Raw genomic sequence first — 18060 nt, forward strand, 5'->3', positions numbered from 1 at the left:
CTGTGTGCATAGCCCCAGCAGACTCTCACGTATTACTACTCACAGGCAGGGAGGGAGAGCAGTAAGTAACTGTGTGCACAGCCCCGGCAGACTCTCACGTATTACTACTCACCGGCGGGGAGGGAGCAATGTATTTCAGTCTGATGACTATTCATGTCATCTGTCTCATCCTCTTCCTTCACATTTAATAGCCCAGTGCCTGGGTTTTCCTCTAGACGCCCTATAATTACAAAAGGAAATTACTTTGTGTACACTGATTTATTATTTCCAGACACGTTTAACATATTTTGTCTCTTAATTTTTAAAGGAAACTGATTAATAACCATAAAACAGAAAGGTGTTCAGCAATTATATAACATTATATTAGCGCAATCTTTATAAAACGTAATATTCCCTTTGAGTTTTAAAAAAACCCGGCTGTTTTACAGACCCGCTCTCTGTGCTCTTCTGAGCGGGTCTGTTTTATTCACACAGCGCATCGGGCCAGCTGTATAGTCACAGACCGGCCCGACCGCGCCATAACACTAAGTGCAGCTCGCTCCTGCTCTGTCTGACAGCAGGAGCGTGCTGCACTGTGTATAATGGCGCGGTCGGGGCGGGCTGTGACTATACAGCTGGCCCGATGCGCTGTGTGAATAAAACAGACCCGCTCAGAAGAGCACAGAGAGCGGGGTCTGTAAAACAGCCGGGGTTTTTTAAAACTCAAAGGGAATATTACGTTTTCTAAAGATTGCGCTAATATAATGTTATATAATTCTGCAATATGTGCAGAATTATATAACATTATTTTTGAGGTTTACTGTCCCTTTAAGTAGTCTCAGGTTGAGTACAGATTCCAGTCCTCATGTTACTATTCTGCCAGTTCCTGTACTAAACCTCAGAATATTTCCTGTGTACTGTTGTATACCAGTGTATCAAAGCACACAGCTTGTCTATATGGGATCAGACCCAGTACTACTGCAGCTGTAGTTCTATAATTATACCTAGGCATTAGCACACACTGCTTGTCTATAGGAGATCAGACCCAGTACTAATGCAGCTGTAGTGCTATAATTATACCTGTGTATCAGCACACACAGCTTGTCTGTGACACACACCCAGTACTACTGCAGCTGTAGTGATATAATTATACTATGTATCAGCACACACAGCTTGTCTATGTGACTCACACCCAGTACTACTGCAGCTGTAGTGCTATAATTATACCTGTGTATCAGCACACACAGCTTGTCTGTGTGACACAGACCCAGTACTACTGCAGCTGTAGTGCTATAATTATAGCTGTGTATCAGCACACACAGCATGTCTATGTAACACAGACCCAGTACTACTGCAGCTGTAGTACTATAATTATACCTGTGTATCAGCACACACAGCTTGTCTATGTGAGATCAGACCCAGTACTACTGCAGCTGTAGTGCTAAAATTATACCTGTGTATCAGCACACACAGCTTGTCTATGTGACTCACACCCAGTACTACTGCAGCTGTAGTGCTATAATTATACCTGTGTATCAGCACACACAGCTTGTCTATGTGACACAGACCCAGTACTAATGCAGCTGTAGTGCTATAATTATACCTGTGTATCAGCACACACAGCTTGTCTATGTGATCTCAGACCCAGAACTACTGCAGCTGTAGTACTATAATTATACTGTGTATCAGCACACACAGCTTGTCTATGTGAGATCAGACCCAGTACTACTGCAGCTGTAGTGCTATAATTATACTGTGTATCAGCACACACAGCTTGTCTATGTGACACAGACCCAGTACTACTGCAGCTGTAGTGCTATAATTATACCTCTGTATCAGCACACACAGCTTGTCTATGTGAGATCAGACCCAGTACTAATGCAGCTGTAGTGCTATAATTATACCTGTGTATCAGCACACACAGCTTGTCTGTGTGACACAGACCCAGTACTTCTGCAGCTGTAGTGCTATAATTATACCTGTGTATCAGCACACACAGCTTGTCTATGTGACTCAGACCCAGTACTACTGCAGCTGTAGTGCTATAATTATACTGTGTATCAGCACACACAGCTTGTCTATGTAACACAGACCCAGTACTACTGCAGCTGTAGTACTATAATTATACCTGTGTATCAGCACACACAGCTTGTCTATGTGAGATCAGACCCAGTACTAATGCAGCTGTAGTGCTATAATTATACCTGTGTATCAGCACACACAGCTTGTCTATGTGATCTCAGACCCAGTACTAATGCAGCTGTAGTACTATAATTATACTGTGTATCAGCACACACAGCTTGTCTAGGTGAGATCAGACCCAGTACTACTGCAGCTGTAGTGCTATAATTATACTGTGTATCAGCACACACAGCTTGTCTATGTGATCTCAGACCCAGAACTACTGCAGCTGTAGTGCTATAATTTTATGTCAAGACAGGAGGCTTCCTATTTTGCATAATTGTTTACTGAAAACCAAAACAGCAGCAAAGAAAACAATACAGAAGAAAAAATAACATAGCAACAGTGTATAACCAATCAGGACACAGCATAGTAATAAACTGTCCAGAACAATCTAAGTGCTTCCTCTTTTCTTTGCTGCTTCCAAGACAGCAGGTCACGTATTACTTATCATTATCTCATATTTGTAATTTTAATTCTATTATTTTAAATGTCTTTATTAAACTAATACTTTAGCATAATCTTAGTTAAGTTTAGTTTAACTTAAATTCTAATCTTAGTTTTCATAACTTCAATTGATTTATTCTTACAATAGAATGTTTTCTTGTTAGTTTTATTTTACCTTTTACAGAGTGTACTTTTTCTATCAGTCTAGGTAATTTTGTGTTAAGCGCATAACTTAGCTTTCCACCTTCGGAGCAGCCTCTTTCATTAGTGACTGCTCCGTTTTTCCTGTCCGAACCGCAAGGCGGTCTCTTGCGACTCTCTTACTTCCTATCTGCCTCTTCACTGGTCCGGTGCCACTTGGATCTTGCGGACATGCATCTGACCGGAGAACTACTATCTATCTGGTCGGATGTGTGAGCCGCGGCCTGTAGCGGTTCCGGATTGGGGGTGTGGCGGTAGTAATATTTAATATTAATTTGAATTAATTATTATTAAAGTTTGTTTGTAGGTATCTGGCATTCTTAAACATTTTTATTATCATACGGCTAGATTTAGAGTTCTGCGGCCAAAGGGGTGCGTTAGCTATGCGTGTTTTTTTCCCCCCGCACCTTTTAAATACCGCTGGTATTTAGAGTTCACAGAAGGGCTGCGTTAGGCTCCAAAAAGGGAGCGTACAGGCATATTTACCGCCACTGCAACTCTAAATACCAGCGGTGCTTACGGACGTGGCCAGCTTAAAAAACGTGTTAGTGCACGATTCCCCCATAGGAAACAATGGGGCCGTTTGAGCTGAAAAAAAACCTAACACCTGCAAAAAAGCAGCGTTCAGCTCCTAACGCAGCCCCATTGTTTCCAATGGGGAAACACTTCCGAAGTCTGCACCTAACACCCTAACATGTACCCTGAGTCTAAACACCCCTAACCTTAAATTTATTAACCCCTAATCTGCCGCCCCCGCTATCGCTGACCCCTGCATTTTATTATTAACCCCTAATCTGCCGCTCCGTACACCGCCGCAACCTACGTTATCCCTATGTACCCCTAATCTGCTGCCCCTAACACCGCCGACCCCTATATTATATTTATTAACCCCTAATCTGCCGCCCCCAACGTCGCCGCCACCTACCTACAATTATTAACCCCTAATCTGCCGACCGGACCTCACCGCTACTATAATAAAGTTATTAACCCCTAATCTGCCTCACTCCCGCCTCAAAAACCCTATAATAAATAGTATTAACCCCTAATCTGCCCTACCTAACATCGCCGACACCTAACTTCAAGTATTAACCCCTAATCTGCCGAACGGACCTCGCCGCTACTCTAATAAATGTATTAACCCCTAAAGCTAAGTCTAATCCTAACACCCCCCTAAGTTAAATATAATTTTTATCTAACGAAATAAATTAACTCTTATTAAATAAATTAATCCTATTTAAAGCTAAATACTTACCTGTAAAATAAACCCTAATATAGCTACAATATAAATAATAATTATATTGTAGCTATTTTAGGATTAATATTTATTTTACAGGCAACTTTGTATTTATTTTAACCAGGTACAATAGCTATTAAATAGTTAATAACTATTTAATAGCTACCTAGTTAAAATAATTACAAAATTACCTGTAAAAAAAAATCCTAACCTAAGTTACAATTAAACCTAACACTACACTAGCAATAAATTAATTAAATAAACTACCTACAATTATCTACAATTAAATCAACTAAACTAAAGTACAAAAAATAAAAAAAGAACTAAGTTACAAAAAATAAAAAAATAATTTACAAACATTATAAAAATATTACAACAATTTTAAGCTAATTACACCTTCTCTAAGCCCCCTAATAAAATAACAAAGCCCCCCAAAATAAAAAAAATGCCCTACCCTATTCTAAAATAAAAATGGAAAATCTCTTTTACCTTACCAGTCCTTAAAAGGGCTTTTTGCAGGGCATGCCCCAAAGAATTCTGCTCTTTTGCCTGTAAAAAAACCCATACAATACCCCCCCCTGTTCCGATCAGCCAATAGAATGCGAGCTCAATCTGATTGGCTGATTGGATCAGCCAATCGGATTGAACTTGAATCTGATTGGCTGATTCCATCAGCCAATCAGAATTTTCCTACCTTAATTCCAATTGGCTGATAGAATCCTATCAGCCAATCGGAATTCGAGGGACGTCATCTTGGATGACGTCCCTTAAAGGAACCGTCATTCGTCGGGAAGTCGTCGGCCAGGATGGATGTTCCGCGTCGGCGGGATGAAGATGGAGCCGGAAGAAAGAAGATTGAAGATGCCGCTTGATAGAAGACGTCAGCCGGATGATGGACCTCTTCAGCCCGATGATGGACCTCTTCAGCCCTCAACTTGGATGAAGACATCGCCCGGATAGGAGGAAGACTTCGGACCATCTTCTGGACGGATCGGTGATACCCAGCGTGGTGAAGATAAGGTAGGAAGATCTTCAGGGGCTTAGTGTTAGGTTTATTTAAGAGGGGTTTGGGTTAGATTAGGGGTATGTGGGTGGTGGGTTGTAATGTTGGGGGGGTATTGTATGTTTTTTTTACAGGCAAAAGAGCAGAATTCTTTGGGGCATACCCCGCAAAAAGCTCTTTTAAAGGGCTGGTAAGGTAAAAGAGATTTTCAATTTTTATTTTAGAGGGGGCTTTGTTATTTTATTTGGGGGCTTAGAGTAGGTGTAATTAGCTTAAAATTGTTGTAATATTTTTTATAATGTTTGTAAATTATTTTTTTATTTTTTGTAATTTAGTTCTTTTTTTATTTTTTGTACTTTAGTTAGTTTATTTAATTGTATTTATTTGTAGGTATTTGTATGTAATTAATTTATTGCTAGTGTAGTGTTAGGTTTAATTGTAACTTAGGTTAGGATTTATTTTACAGGTAATTTTGTAATTATTTTAACTATGTAACTATTAAATAGTTATTAACTATTTAATAGCTATTGTACCTGGTTAAAATAAATACAAAGTTGCCTGTAAAATAAATATTAATCCTAAAATATTATTTATATTGTAGCTATATTAGGGTTTATTTTACAGGTAAGTATTTAGCTTTAAATAGGAATAATTTATTTAATAAGATTTATTTTATTTCGTTAGATTAAAATTATATTTAATTTAGGGGGGTGTTAGGGTTAGGGTTAGACTTAGCTTTAGGGGTTAATACATTTATTAGAGTAGCGGTGAGGTCCGGTCGGCAGATTAGGGGTTAATAATTGTAGGTAAGGTAGCGGCGACGTTGGGGGGGGGCAGATTAGGGGTTAATAAATATTATATAGGGGTCGGCGGTGTTAGGGGCAGCAGATTAGGGGTACATAGGGATAATGTAGGTTGCGGCGGTGTGCAGTCGGCAGATTAGGGGTTAAAAAAATGTATTATAGTGGCGGCGATGTGTGGGGGCCTCGGTTTAGAGGTACATAGGTAGTTTATGGGTGTTAGTGTACTTTAGAGCACAGTAGTTAAGAGCTTTATGAACCGGCGTTAGCCCAGAAAGCTCTTAACTCCTGGCTTTTCTCTGTGGCTGGAGTTTTGTCGTTAGATTTCTAACGCTCACTTCAGCCAAGACTCTAAATACCGGCGTTAGAAAGATCCCATTGAAAAGACAGGCTACGCAATTGACGTAAGGGGATCTCCAGTATGGAAAAGTCGCGGCTGGAAAGTGAGCGTTAGACCCTTTCCTGACTGACTCTAAATACCAGCGGTAGGACAAAACCAGCGTTAGGACCCCCTAACGCTGGTTTTGACGGCTAACGCAGAACTCTAAATCTAGGCGTTAGTTCGGTTTCGTGTCTGAGGTAATTACTCTCTAGCCTTGCTTTATTTTTTTCCGCCGAAAATGTTCAAGTTCTGCACAATCTGCATTCTTAAGAGAAATGTTGCTTTATCATTATTAATCACTATTGCAGATATTTGTTTTGTATAAAACAGCATTTATTCATCTATATGTTTGTTAAATGGTTTTGTGTTACTGAATGTTTTTCAATTATTAAAAAAAAAAAGGTATTTGATTAACATTATTGAGCCTCTCTATAGCTTTGTGGGCTAAGTCTGTAATCTCTTGTGCTTTTTAGGTCCAGGGTTCAAATTCTGCCTCCCCTCACAATAAACTAAATATTTTATTTTTCATGTTTTTCTTGTATTTTTGTTTAATAAAAGTTTATGATTTTATTTTTATTTTTTCATTTAGATAACAAAGACATTTTTTCTTCAATTACTAATATGGAGTCTTCCGACCCTGTCATTGACCCCGCCCCTTCCACCTTGCAGTCCGAAGAGGACTTATTTGCATATATCAATTCGGCCATAGCTATTGCCCTTAAACAAAATGTTCCTTCTCCCCCTCCTGAAAAGGTCATAGAACAACCCCTTCATTTTGAGAATTCTAAATCCTTTGATTCTGACCCTCCAGTATCGCACAAGCGTCACTGGAAATCTCATTCTTGCCCTGCCCCGCATAAAGGCAAGGCTCCTAAATCCCAAGCCCTTCCCCCGGGCGTTTCACATAGGGGTGTTAGAACCTCCTCCCCAGAGACTAAACGGGGTAAACGAACCCTCCCCCCCCCCCAGGGTGTAGAAGTGTGGCTTCAGAGCTCAGACTCTGAGAATTTTGATATGGAGGACTATATTGAGTCTTTTCCAGACCTTGATTGGGAAGATGATCCTCAGTCTGACCTAGAGCTTTATCCCACGGCTCCTCAGGCTAGGACTTCTCGTTCCCGATCTTCTCAAAATGAACAAGAGGACAAAATGGTGGACCCGGCTGGGAACCCCATTTTTAGCCCTAAACATATTAAACACCCCAGGTCCTCTGACTGGGCGTTAGCTCCTCATCTTTCTCATTTTTGCAAAAATCTCTTGGCAAGCCTCTCAATCGTGAAGATCGCCATAAGCTACAGGCAGAATGCCGTAGACCTTCCCTCCTTGGCAGGGAAACTGTAACTCCTGAGTTTGACGCTAAACTTGCCACTTTTCTAACTAGGAGGGGAAAGGATCCCAGGAAGGGCATAGACAAGGCTCTTAAGCCCTTAACGACCAAGGATGTGCAGTGTACGTCCTCTAAAAAAAGTCACTTAACGACCAAGGATGTACCCTGCACGTCCTCGGTCTGGAAAGCAGTTGGAAGCAATCCTGCTCGCTTCCAGCTGCTTTCCGGTTATTGCAGTGATGCCTCGATATCGAGGCATCCTGCAATAACCTTTAGTAGCCCTCTCTGCACTTAGTGGCCCCCTCTGCACCGGACATCCATGGCTTTCATCGTTGGTGGGTGGGAGCCTGTGTGGGAGGCGGGTGGGAACCGCTACACTACAGAAAGTTTTAACTGATTAGTGGGGAAAAACGGGGGGAAGGTAAATAAAAACAAAAAAAAGGGTCATCAGGGGGTGTTGGGTTGGTCTGTGGAGGGAGGGAAGCTACACTACAGAAAAAAAAAACGGGAGAAAAAAAAAATAAAAAACATTTTTTTCTGCAAACTGGGTACTGGCAGACAGCTGCCAGTACCCAAGATGGCCCCCAATAAGGCAGAGGGGGAGGGTTAGAGAGCTGTTTGGGGGGGGGATCATGGAGGTTGGAGGCTATGGGAGATTCTACAAAGCAGCATATGTAAATATGCCCCAAAAAATTAAAAAACAAAAAGATACCTTTTATTTTAGTACTGGCAGACTTTCTGCCAGTACTTAAGATGGCGGGGACAATTGTGGGGTGGGGGAGGGAAGGAAGCTGTTTGGGAGGGATCAGGGGGTGTGACGTGTCAGGTGGGAGGCTGATCTCTACTCTAAAGCTAAAATTAACCCTGCAAGCTCCCTACAAACTACCTAATTAACCCCTTCACTGCTAGCCATAATACATGTGTGATGCGCAGCAGCATTTAGCGGCCTTCTAATTACCAAAAAGCAATGCCAAAGCCATATATGTCTGATATTTCTGAACAAAGGGGATCCCAGAGAAGCATTTACAACCATTTGTGCCATAATTGCACAAGCTGTTTGTAAATAATTTCAGTGAGAACCCCAAAATTGTGAAAAAAATTTACATATTTTTTTTAATTTGATCGCATTTGGCGGTGAAATGGTGGCATGAAATATACCAAAATGGGCCTAGATCAATACTTGGGGTTCTCTACTACACTAAAGCTAAAATTAATCCTAGAAGCTCCCTACATGCTCCTTAATTAACCCCTTCACTGCTGGGCATAATACACGTGTGGTGCGCAGTGGCATTTAGCAGCCTTCTAATTACCAAAAAGCCAAAGCCATATATGTCTGCTATTTATGAACAAAGGGGATCCCAGAGAAGCATTTACAACCATTTATTCCATAATTGCATAAGTTGTTTGTAAATAATTTCAGTGAGAAACCTAAAGTTTGTGAAAAAATTTGTGAAAAAGTGAACAATTTGGCGGTGAAATGGTGGCATGAAATATACCAAAATGGGCCTAGATCAATACTTTGGGATGTCTTCTAAAAAAAATATATACATGTCAATGGATATTCAGGGATTCCTAAAAGATATTAGTGTTCCAATGTAACTAGCGCTAATTTTGAAAAAAAAAAGTGGTTTGGAAATAGCAAAGTGCTACTTGTATTTATGGCCCTAAAACTTGCAAAAAAAAGCAAAGAACATGTAAACATTGGGTATTTCTAAACTCAGTACAAAATTTGGAAACTATTTAGCATGGGTGTTTTTTGGTGGTTGTAGATGTGTAACAGATTTTGGGGGTCAAAGTTAGAAAAAGTGTATTTTTTTCTATTTTTTCCTCATATTTTATAAAAAAAAATTATAGTAAACTATAAGATATGATGAAAATAATGGTATCTTTTGAAAGTCCATTTAATGGCGAGAAAAACGGTATATAATATGTGTGGGTACAGTAAATGAGTAAGAGGAAAATTACAGCTAAACACAAACACTGCAAAAATGTAAAAATAGCCTTGGTCCCAAACGGACAGAAAATGGAAAAGTGCTGTGGTCATCAAGGGGTTAAAGGGACACTGAACCCAATTTTTTTTTTCTTTCATGATTTTGATAGAGCATGAAGTTTTAATCAACTTTCTAATTTACTCCTATTATCAATTTTTCTTTGTTCTCTTGCTATCTTTATTTTAAAAGCAGGAATGTAAATCTTAGCAGCCAGCCCATTTTAGGTTCAGCACCATGGATAGTGCTTGCTTATTGGAGGCTGACATTTACCCACCAATAAGCAAGCATAACCCAGGTTCTCAACCAAAAATGGGCCGGCTCCTATGCATCACATTCCTGCTTTTTAAATAAAGATAGCAAGAGAACGGAAAAAAATGTATAATAGGAGTAAATTAGAAAGTTGCTTAAAATTGCATGCTCTATCTGAATCATGAATGACGAATTTGGGTTTAGTGTCCCTTTAAGGGAATTCAGGATAAACTTTTGACATTTCGGGTCCTTTGGCCCAGATTTTACATCTGTCGGATGAATCCCTTTGGTCTGGCTCTCCTTTGGATCCTTTCACCATTCGAGAATAGGCTTTTCGAGCATTCTGCTTCCTTGGCAACGCCAATGTAGCCATTTCTACTGAGCGCAGAAGATCTGCCCTCTTGAGAATTAACTCTAGGTTGGCTGTTCTCGCTGTCGAGGAAGCAGGTTCTTCAGCCAAAGGTCAGCCAAATAGGTATTATGAGGCATTATGTCTCCACCTTTACTTCTATAGACAGAATTCAGGCCTCCCTTAGGAGAGTTTTTAATCCCTCTAATCGGGTTTTTGGCAGGGCCGGCAGATTCAGGGGTCGTCTGCCATCAACAGTTCATGGTGCAGCAACGCCAAGCAGTCGCCTTCCAGCAGTACCCCGCCTACCCTCAGAGAACTCTCTTCCCTCCGAGAGCACGAACAGTCAGGACCAGATTAGCCCTTCCCAGGCCCGCCCTACCTCCAGGTCCTCCCGCTACCCAGAGTGAGTACTCTTCCTTTACTCCTGACTTCTTTCCCCGTATCTCCCTTTGCAGGCAGACTGTGCCTTTTTTCCCATGCATGGGATTCAATTCCTCAGGACCCTTGGATTGCTCAAACAGTGAGAGGTTTCAAACTAGATTTAATTTGCCCTCCCTTCAAGAGTTGTCACCCAAAACCCCTGAATCTTTCAAAATCCTTATTGGTACAGAGGTACAATCTCTTCTTCTCAAAGGTGCTATAGAAGAAGTTTCGGACCCACAAGAAGGGTTTCTAAGCAACCTTTTCCTAGTCAAGAAAAAGACATGTGGGTTTCGTCCTGTCATCAACCTACGGGAATTAAATTACTTTGTGGTATACCGCCATTTCAAGATGGAGGGTATTCACATGCTCAGGGACCTACTCCGTATTGGAGATTGGTTCGTCCGCATGGACTTGACGAATGCTTATCTTACGGTTCCAGTGTATCCAGACCATCAGAAATTCCTCAGGTTCCTCTGGGAGGACAGGATCTGGCAATTTACTTACCTTCCTTTCGGCCTCAGTTCGGCTCCTTGGTGATTCACCTAACTTTTAAAGCCCGTCATTGCAGCCCTCAGAGGCAGAGGCATACACCTTATCATTTACCTGGACGGCATTCTCCTCATGGCAGAGGATCGTGGTTCCCTCCTTCACTTGGACACAACCTCCTCTCTTCTTCAGGGGCTAGGTTTTGTTATCAATTCCGAAAAGTTGGCCTTAATTCCCTTCCAGAAGGTAGAGTTTCTAGGTTTCCTCCTAGACTCCGCCTCATGTCTTCTCCTTCTTCCTCAAGAGAAGATCGACAAGATCAAATTGGAGATTCGAAAGGTGCTGGCGTCTCCCATGGTCTCTATCCGCCAGCTTTCCAGAATCATCGGGCTTCTCGCCTCTTACATTCAAACGAGTTTTCCAGCCCCTCTGCATTACCGGGCCATGCAGAGACTGAAGATTTAGTCCTTCAGAGAATGCCGTTCATATCATCAGATGATTTGCTTGAACGAGGAAGTCCGTGCAGAAATGTCCTGGTGGCTCCTTCACATGGAGTCTTGGAATGGCAAAGCTATCTTCGGATCCTCGCCAGACTTTGTGCTCTCCTCGGATGCCAGTCTTTTGGGTTGGGGAGAGTCCTTCGAGACCTCTGCGACGGGGGGTCTTGGTCCCCTCTGGAAGAGACTTTACACATCAACTGCCTAGAGCTTTTTGCGGGCTCTTTTGCTATTCGCTCTTTCTCCAAACAATTTACGGATTGCTGCATCCTCCTCCATATGGACAACATATCAGTGGTCCAATACATCAATCGCTTGGGAGGTACGAAATCCAAGTGCTATCAGATCTTGCCTCAGAGCTGTTCAGGTTCTGTGCCTCCCGCAACATTTCTCTCCAGGCTCAATATATCCCTGGAGTTCACAATACTGTCGCGGACTGGTTCTCGCATTTTTGGAGAGACTCCAGCGATTGGCTACTTCTTCGCCCTATTTTTCTGAAAATTCAGAGAGTATTTGGTCCCTTTTCGGGGGATCTTTTCGCCTCCCGCATCAATCATCAGTTACCTCATTATTTCAGCTGGCTTCTGGACCCGTGGAGCGAGGCATCGGATGCATTCCTGCAAATTTGGCTTCAGTCCGGAGCTTACGTTCCCCCCCCCCCTCTCTCTCATCACGAGGACCCTCTGGTCGGTCAGGAGGTTCAAATGTTCCCTGACAGTAATTACCCCCTTTTGGCCGATGCAACCCTGGTTTCCACTCCTTCTGGAGATGGCTGTATCACTGCTTCTTCTTTTTTTTTTTTTTTTTTTTTTTATTTATAAATCAACAGCGAGTACAGATTGATATAAACACATAAAACATTTTCAATTCACCTTGCAGGGTGCCACGGACTCTTGACAAATCATGATGAACTAACATAATTATAAACTAAGAAAGAGCCATACAACTTATCCTAATCCTAAAAAGTCCATCAGATAAGACTCTTTGAGTTAGAATATACAGAGAAAGAGAAATTAGGCATTTACATTTATTATGTAATCATATTTTGTCCTCTTTAATCAAAACTTTGTTGTTGAATATTTTACTTAAACTAAAATGACATAACACATACACAAAATTATAAAGAGAAAAAAAAAAAGGGAAAACCCCCTCCCACCTTCTCTCCACTCACCCCACCATCACATATATCTTACATTTCTCTATAAAGAGATATCCATTCAACTGGGAAAAAAATTAAGCAGAACTAACTCCATAAAATCATTCAAATTCAAAAAGGGGGACAATATCTGTCTTTGAACATTACTTGAGTAGGACTTAATTATTGGAAGCCAACCATTCAAAAATATATATATATATATATTTTTTTTTATCAGACACAGTTTGTAACTGAAAAGATTAAAAAATGATCTGTAACTGGATTTCCTTAAGCACCTCTGAGAATTTTGGCATAGAATGCGCTTTCTAATTTTTAAATTTCAAATGTCTTGTTAACAGGATAATCGTATTAACAACATTTCGGCATAAACCAAGATTCTCCGATTGACAAAAAAAAATAAAAAAATTACTACCTAAAGAAAATCAGATCTGCAAATTATAAAGATTAGAAACCCAAAACCCTATTTTTTGCCAAAGTTGATAAGTCTTTGGACAATACCAGACTATATGACAAAAATCTGCATATGGAAGACTACAACGCGGGCATTTTGGGGTTGTAGAAGGAAACATTTTATGCAATCTATATGGGGAGATATAAAAATTGTTAAATATCTTCAAATGGGACTCTTTCCATGAAGTAGAGACAATACATTGATTAAGGGAGGAGAAACTAGAACTAATTGTATTTTCATTCAAATCTGGAAAAATATATATCCATCTATTTATAATTTTCCCTGTGGCTAGGACACCCTGTTTGGCCATCATGATATCATAAATTAGAGAGATAGAGGCATCACCCAGCCTAAATTTTGAGCAGCATAATTCAATCTCAGACCAGGCTGGAGATATGGGAAAAATACAGCCCAATGTTTCCACATAATGACGTAATTGCAAATAGGCATAAAAAGTCTTATTAGAAATGCCAAATTGAGAAACTAAGTCTTGGAAAGAGACAATCTGTCCACTTTCTGTCATAATCTGTGCTAAAAAGATGATATTCTTATCCCCCCAAATTTGAAAAGCCTTGTTATGGATTCCTGGTAAAAATTGTGGGTTCCCGCCAATAGGAAGGAATTTGGAAAATCTTGAATCTATTTCCAAAAGGGAACAAAGTTTCCTCCAAGCCAATACTATATTTTTGAAAGTGATAAGATTATTAATATTGGTGGGGATTGTTTTCGGGGGGGCAGTGTAGAATTGCCTTTAACATGAACGGTTTACAATAAAAGCTTTCGATATCGAAAGAAGAAACTACATTTGACTCTAAAATCCAATCTAAGGCTATCTTAATCATAGCTGCCCAGTTATAAAGCTTAATATTGGGGAGAGATAAGCCTGCCAATTCCTTTTTTAACATGAGGTTGTTGAGAGATACACGTGCCTTTTTATTACCCCAAATAAATCTAGACATACAAGAATGTAGTTTCTTCACACCTTTATTAGGAATAAAGACTGGCAAATTTTGCCGGGGATAAAGCAATCTAGGGGAAATAATAATTTTTATTAAATTTACCCGCGCCTTCAAAGAAAGTGGAAAGGCCACCCAGAGTTCTAAGTCTGATTTAATTTTCTCCAGTAATGGTATAAAGTTCAGGCCATACCACTTTTTAGGATCTGTGTGGAGAAAAATATCCAAATATTTGATGCAATCAACCGTCCTAAAAGGAGTTTCTTGAAAACTAGAAGCAGATTTTTTTAACCCAGAGAAGTTCACTCTTTTGAAAATTGACCCTGTACCCAGAGAATATACTAAACTCTTCCAAGCATCTCATTATCAGAGGGATAGACTGCCTAGTGTCCTTAAGAAATAGCAAAAGATCATCGGCATAAAGTAACAATTTGAGGGTCTGTATACCCAAAACTATACCTTCCATCTTCTCCCTCAATTAATCGCCAGGGGTTCTAATGCAATATTAAATAATAGAGGCGACAAGGGACATCCTTGTCGTGTGCCTCTTTTCAATATAATCTTATCTGAAAGTGTATTATTAATCAATAAAAAGGATATTGGGGATCTATACAGTTTCTGGATAAAATAAATAAATTGATTATGAAATCCAAATTTGGCCAATGCATTAAATAAATAATTCCAGGATATAGAATCGAAAGCCTTTTCGGCATCAAGCGTCAAGATTACTATGTCTTGTGTATTCTTATTTCTGACATCATCCATCCCATGCATATTACGATAACAATCTAGAAACGTCGCAACACTACGGATATGTCTAGTAGAGTTCCTAGATAGCATGAAGCCTACCAGATCCGTATGGATAATTTTCTCAAGCAATATCGCAAGCCTTTTAGCAACTATTGAGGATAATAATTTATAATCTGTGTTTAATACAGAAATTGGTCTATAAGACGCCGGATCTTCTGGATTTTTTCCTTTTTTAAGGATTAATGAAATATTAGCTACAGAAAAATAAGAGGACATAGGATCTTTGGAACATAGATAAAAGTTTAACAATTTACTCAATGTTAACTTTAATTCTTGAACTAGTATCTTATAAAATTCAACTGGTAGACCATCTGGTCCTGCTGCTTTATTAAGTTTAAACCGATCTATAGCTGTACTTATTTCTTCCTCTGTAATAGGGGTATTTAAAGACAAAGAGTACTCCTCCGAGATCTGTGGGATTCGCAAATCCCGCCAAAAGTTATCCTGGATGTCAACATCACTAGATATATAGGTATAAAGTAGTTGATAAAAATCAAAAAACCCTTACTAATCTCCTCTGTCTCGAAGACTCTAGAATTGCCTATTTGTAAGGCAGCTATGAAATTCTTTTTCTTTCTATTTTTTGTAAGGCGAGCCAGATGTTTCGCCAAACAGCCGTGAAAACCCCTAAAATATAAATTGATTTTTGATTCTTGTTCTAAAGATTTTTGTTTAAGGAATATGTCACAAGCCTTTCTAGCTTCGGAATAGCTTTTCCAATTTCTACCGGACTGCTGATTTAAATATTTTCTAACCCCCTCTTCTTCTGCCCAATCGGCACGACATCCTTTCAGACCCGAAAGGCGAACCTCATCCCCTCATTCTCCAGCAGCGCCTTCCACTGCTAGCTTGGCAGATTTCAGGGGATCCTGGTCTTCCGAGGGCCTTTCTAGAGACGCTCAACTTCTCCTTCGAGAATCTTGGGCCCCTGGCACCAGAAAATGTTACGCTTCAGCCTGGGCGTCATGGGTTAGTTGGTGTTCTCGCAGGCAGGTTGATCCCTTTTCGGCTCCTGTAGTTGCTATAGTAAATTTCCTTTCTGAACTTTTTTCCCAACGAAAAGTTTATCGCTCCATTAATGTCGTTCGGCTATCTCAGCAGGTCATTTTCCCGTTGATGGTAACCCCGTTGGGCGGCATCCCCTTGTTTGCCGGATTTTGAAAGCCATTCAGCTGAAAGTTCTCCCTCTCGATATTCACAACTTTGGGACGTTTCCATCATGCTGTCCTTTCTTAGAAATTGGCCTTCCAATGCAGAGCTTTCCCTCAAACAATTATCGGCCAAATTGGCAATGTTGCTCTGCCCTGTTTCCTTTCGCAGGATTTAGGATATCCGTGCGCTGGATGTAGAAGGCATTTCCTTTTCTCCTGAGGGCGTCACTTTCTGTTTCTAGACACACAAAATCTATGTAGTCTTCCATCTTCTATCCCTATTTCCCTGAGGATCCTCAGCTCTGTGTGACTCTCTGTTTGAAATCCTATCTTTCTAAGACTGTTTCCACCCGCCCCTCTTCAGGGGGTCAATTGCTTATCTCATATGTGCCCCCCTTTCTTCTGTCTCCTCCCCCACATTAGCCAGATGGGTGCGTTGGCTCATGTCATCTGCAGGCATTGATCTTTCTTTTGGAGCTCATTCTGTTCGGGAGGCAGCTGCATCCAGAGCTCTTTTAGAAGGCAGTAACCTTCAAGACATCCTTCAACCACTTTTTCTCATTTTTACTTTAAACCCATTCTTCATGCTTCTGAGTCATTACTTTTATTGCGTTAAAAATGCAAAATAGGAAGCCTCCTGTCTTGACATAAAATTCAGATTATTATAACCTTGGTGACTAAATAATCTTGATTTTATTAAAAAGAAAGGAGGCGAGTATTTTCCCACCTTTTTTTCTTTACCTCTCCCTGTAAAGATTGAAAAAAAAAAAAATATTTTCAGGGAATTGGTTTTGAAATGTTTATATTTTTCATGGTGATGTTTTCTTATAGTGCTGTGTTTAAGAGATCAATTATTATTGTCATTTTCTTTCTTCCTTACAGTTTAAATCAGTGAGTGGAGTCTCTGCTAGGATCTCCCACGAAGCTTTGTATTCCTTTCTTCGCAGGATGTTATTGATGTTCGTTCCCTTCTAGTCTTTCAGGAGATTCATCAAAGAAAAGAGGAAGGACTTAGATTGTTCTGGACAGTTTATTACTATGCTGTGTCCTGATTGGTTGTACACTGTTGCTATGTTATTTTTTCTTCTGTATTGTTTTCTTTGCTGCTGTTTTGGTTTTCAGTAAATAATTATGCAAAATAGGAAGCCTCCTGTCTTTAATAAAATCAAGATTATTTAGTCACCAAGGGTATAATAATCTGAATTATATCTGTGTATCAGCACACAGCTTGTCTATGTAACCCAGACCTAGTACTACTGCAGCTGTAGTGCTATAATTATACCTGTGTGTCAGCATACACAGCTTGTCTATGTGACTCACACCCAGTACTATTGCAGCTGTAGTGCTATAATTATACTGTGTATTAGCACACACAGCTTGTCTATGTGAGATCAGACCCAGTACTACTGCAGCTGTAGCGCTATAATTATACCTGTGTATCAGCACACACAGCTTGTCTATATGAGGTCAGACCCAGTACTACTGCAGCTGTAGTACTATACTTATACCTGTGTAAGCTTGTCTATGTGAGATCACACCCAGTACTACTGCAGCTGCAGTGCTATAATTATATCTGTGCATCAGCAGACACAGCTTGTCTATGTAACTCAGACCCAGTACTACTGCAGCTGTAGTGCTATAATTATACCTGTGTATCAGCACACACAGCTTGTCTATGTGACTCAGACCCAGTACTACTGCAGCTGTAGTGCTATAATTATACCTGTGTATCAGCACACACAGCTTGTCTATGTGACTCCCAGTACTGCTGCAGCTGTAGTGCTATAATTATACCTGTGTATCAGCACACACAGCTTGTCTATGTGACTCCCAGTACTACTGCAGCTGTAGTGCTATAATTATACCTGTGTATCAGCACACACAGCTTGTCTATGTGACTCAGACCCAGTACTACTGCAGCTGTAGTGCTATAATTATACGGTGTATCAGCACACACAACTTGTCTATGTAACTCAGACCCAGT

At 40.3% G+C, this 18060-nt stretch overlaps 1 protein-coding gene across 1 annotated transcript in view; it reads right to left on the bottom strand.

Annotated features, from left to right (window-relative positions):
* LOC128657284 (gastrula zinc finger protein XlCGF26.1-like) overlaps positions 1-18060 on the bottom strand; it is a 103233-nt gene that overhangs the window by 73305 nt on the left and 11868 nt on the right. The window contains exon 5 of the mRNA XM_053711565.1: positions 113-220. Coding sequence (XP_053567540.1) covers positions 113-220 — 108 coding nt within the window. The remainder of the gene's footprint in view (positions 1-112; positions 221-18060) is intronic.

Source organism: Bombina bombina, chromosome 4, assembly GCF_027579735.1.
Source record: "Bombina bombina isolate aBomBom1 chromosome 4, aBomBom1.pri, whole genome shotgun sequence".
Taxonomy (NCBI): Eukaryota; Metazoa; Chordata; class Amphibia; order Anura; family Bombinatoridae; genus Bombina; species Bombina bombina.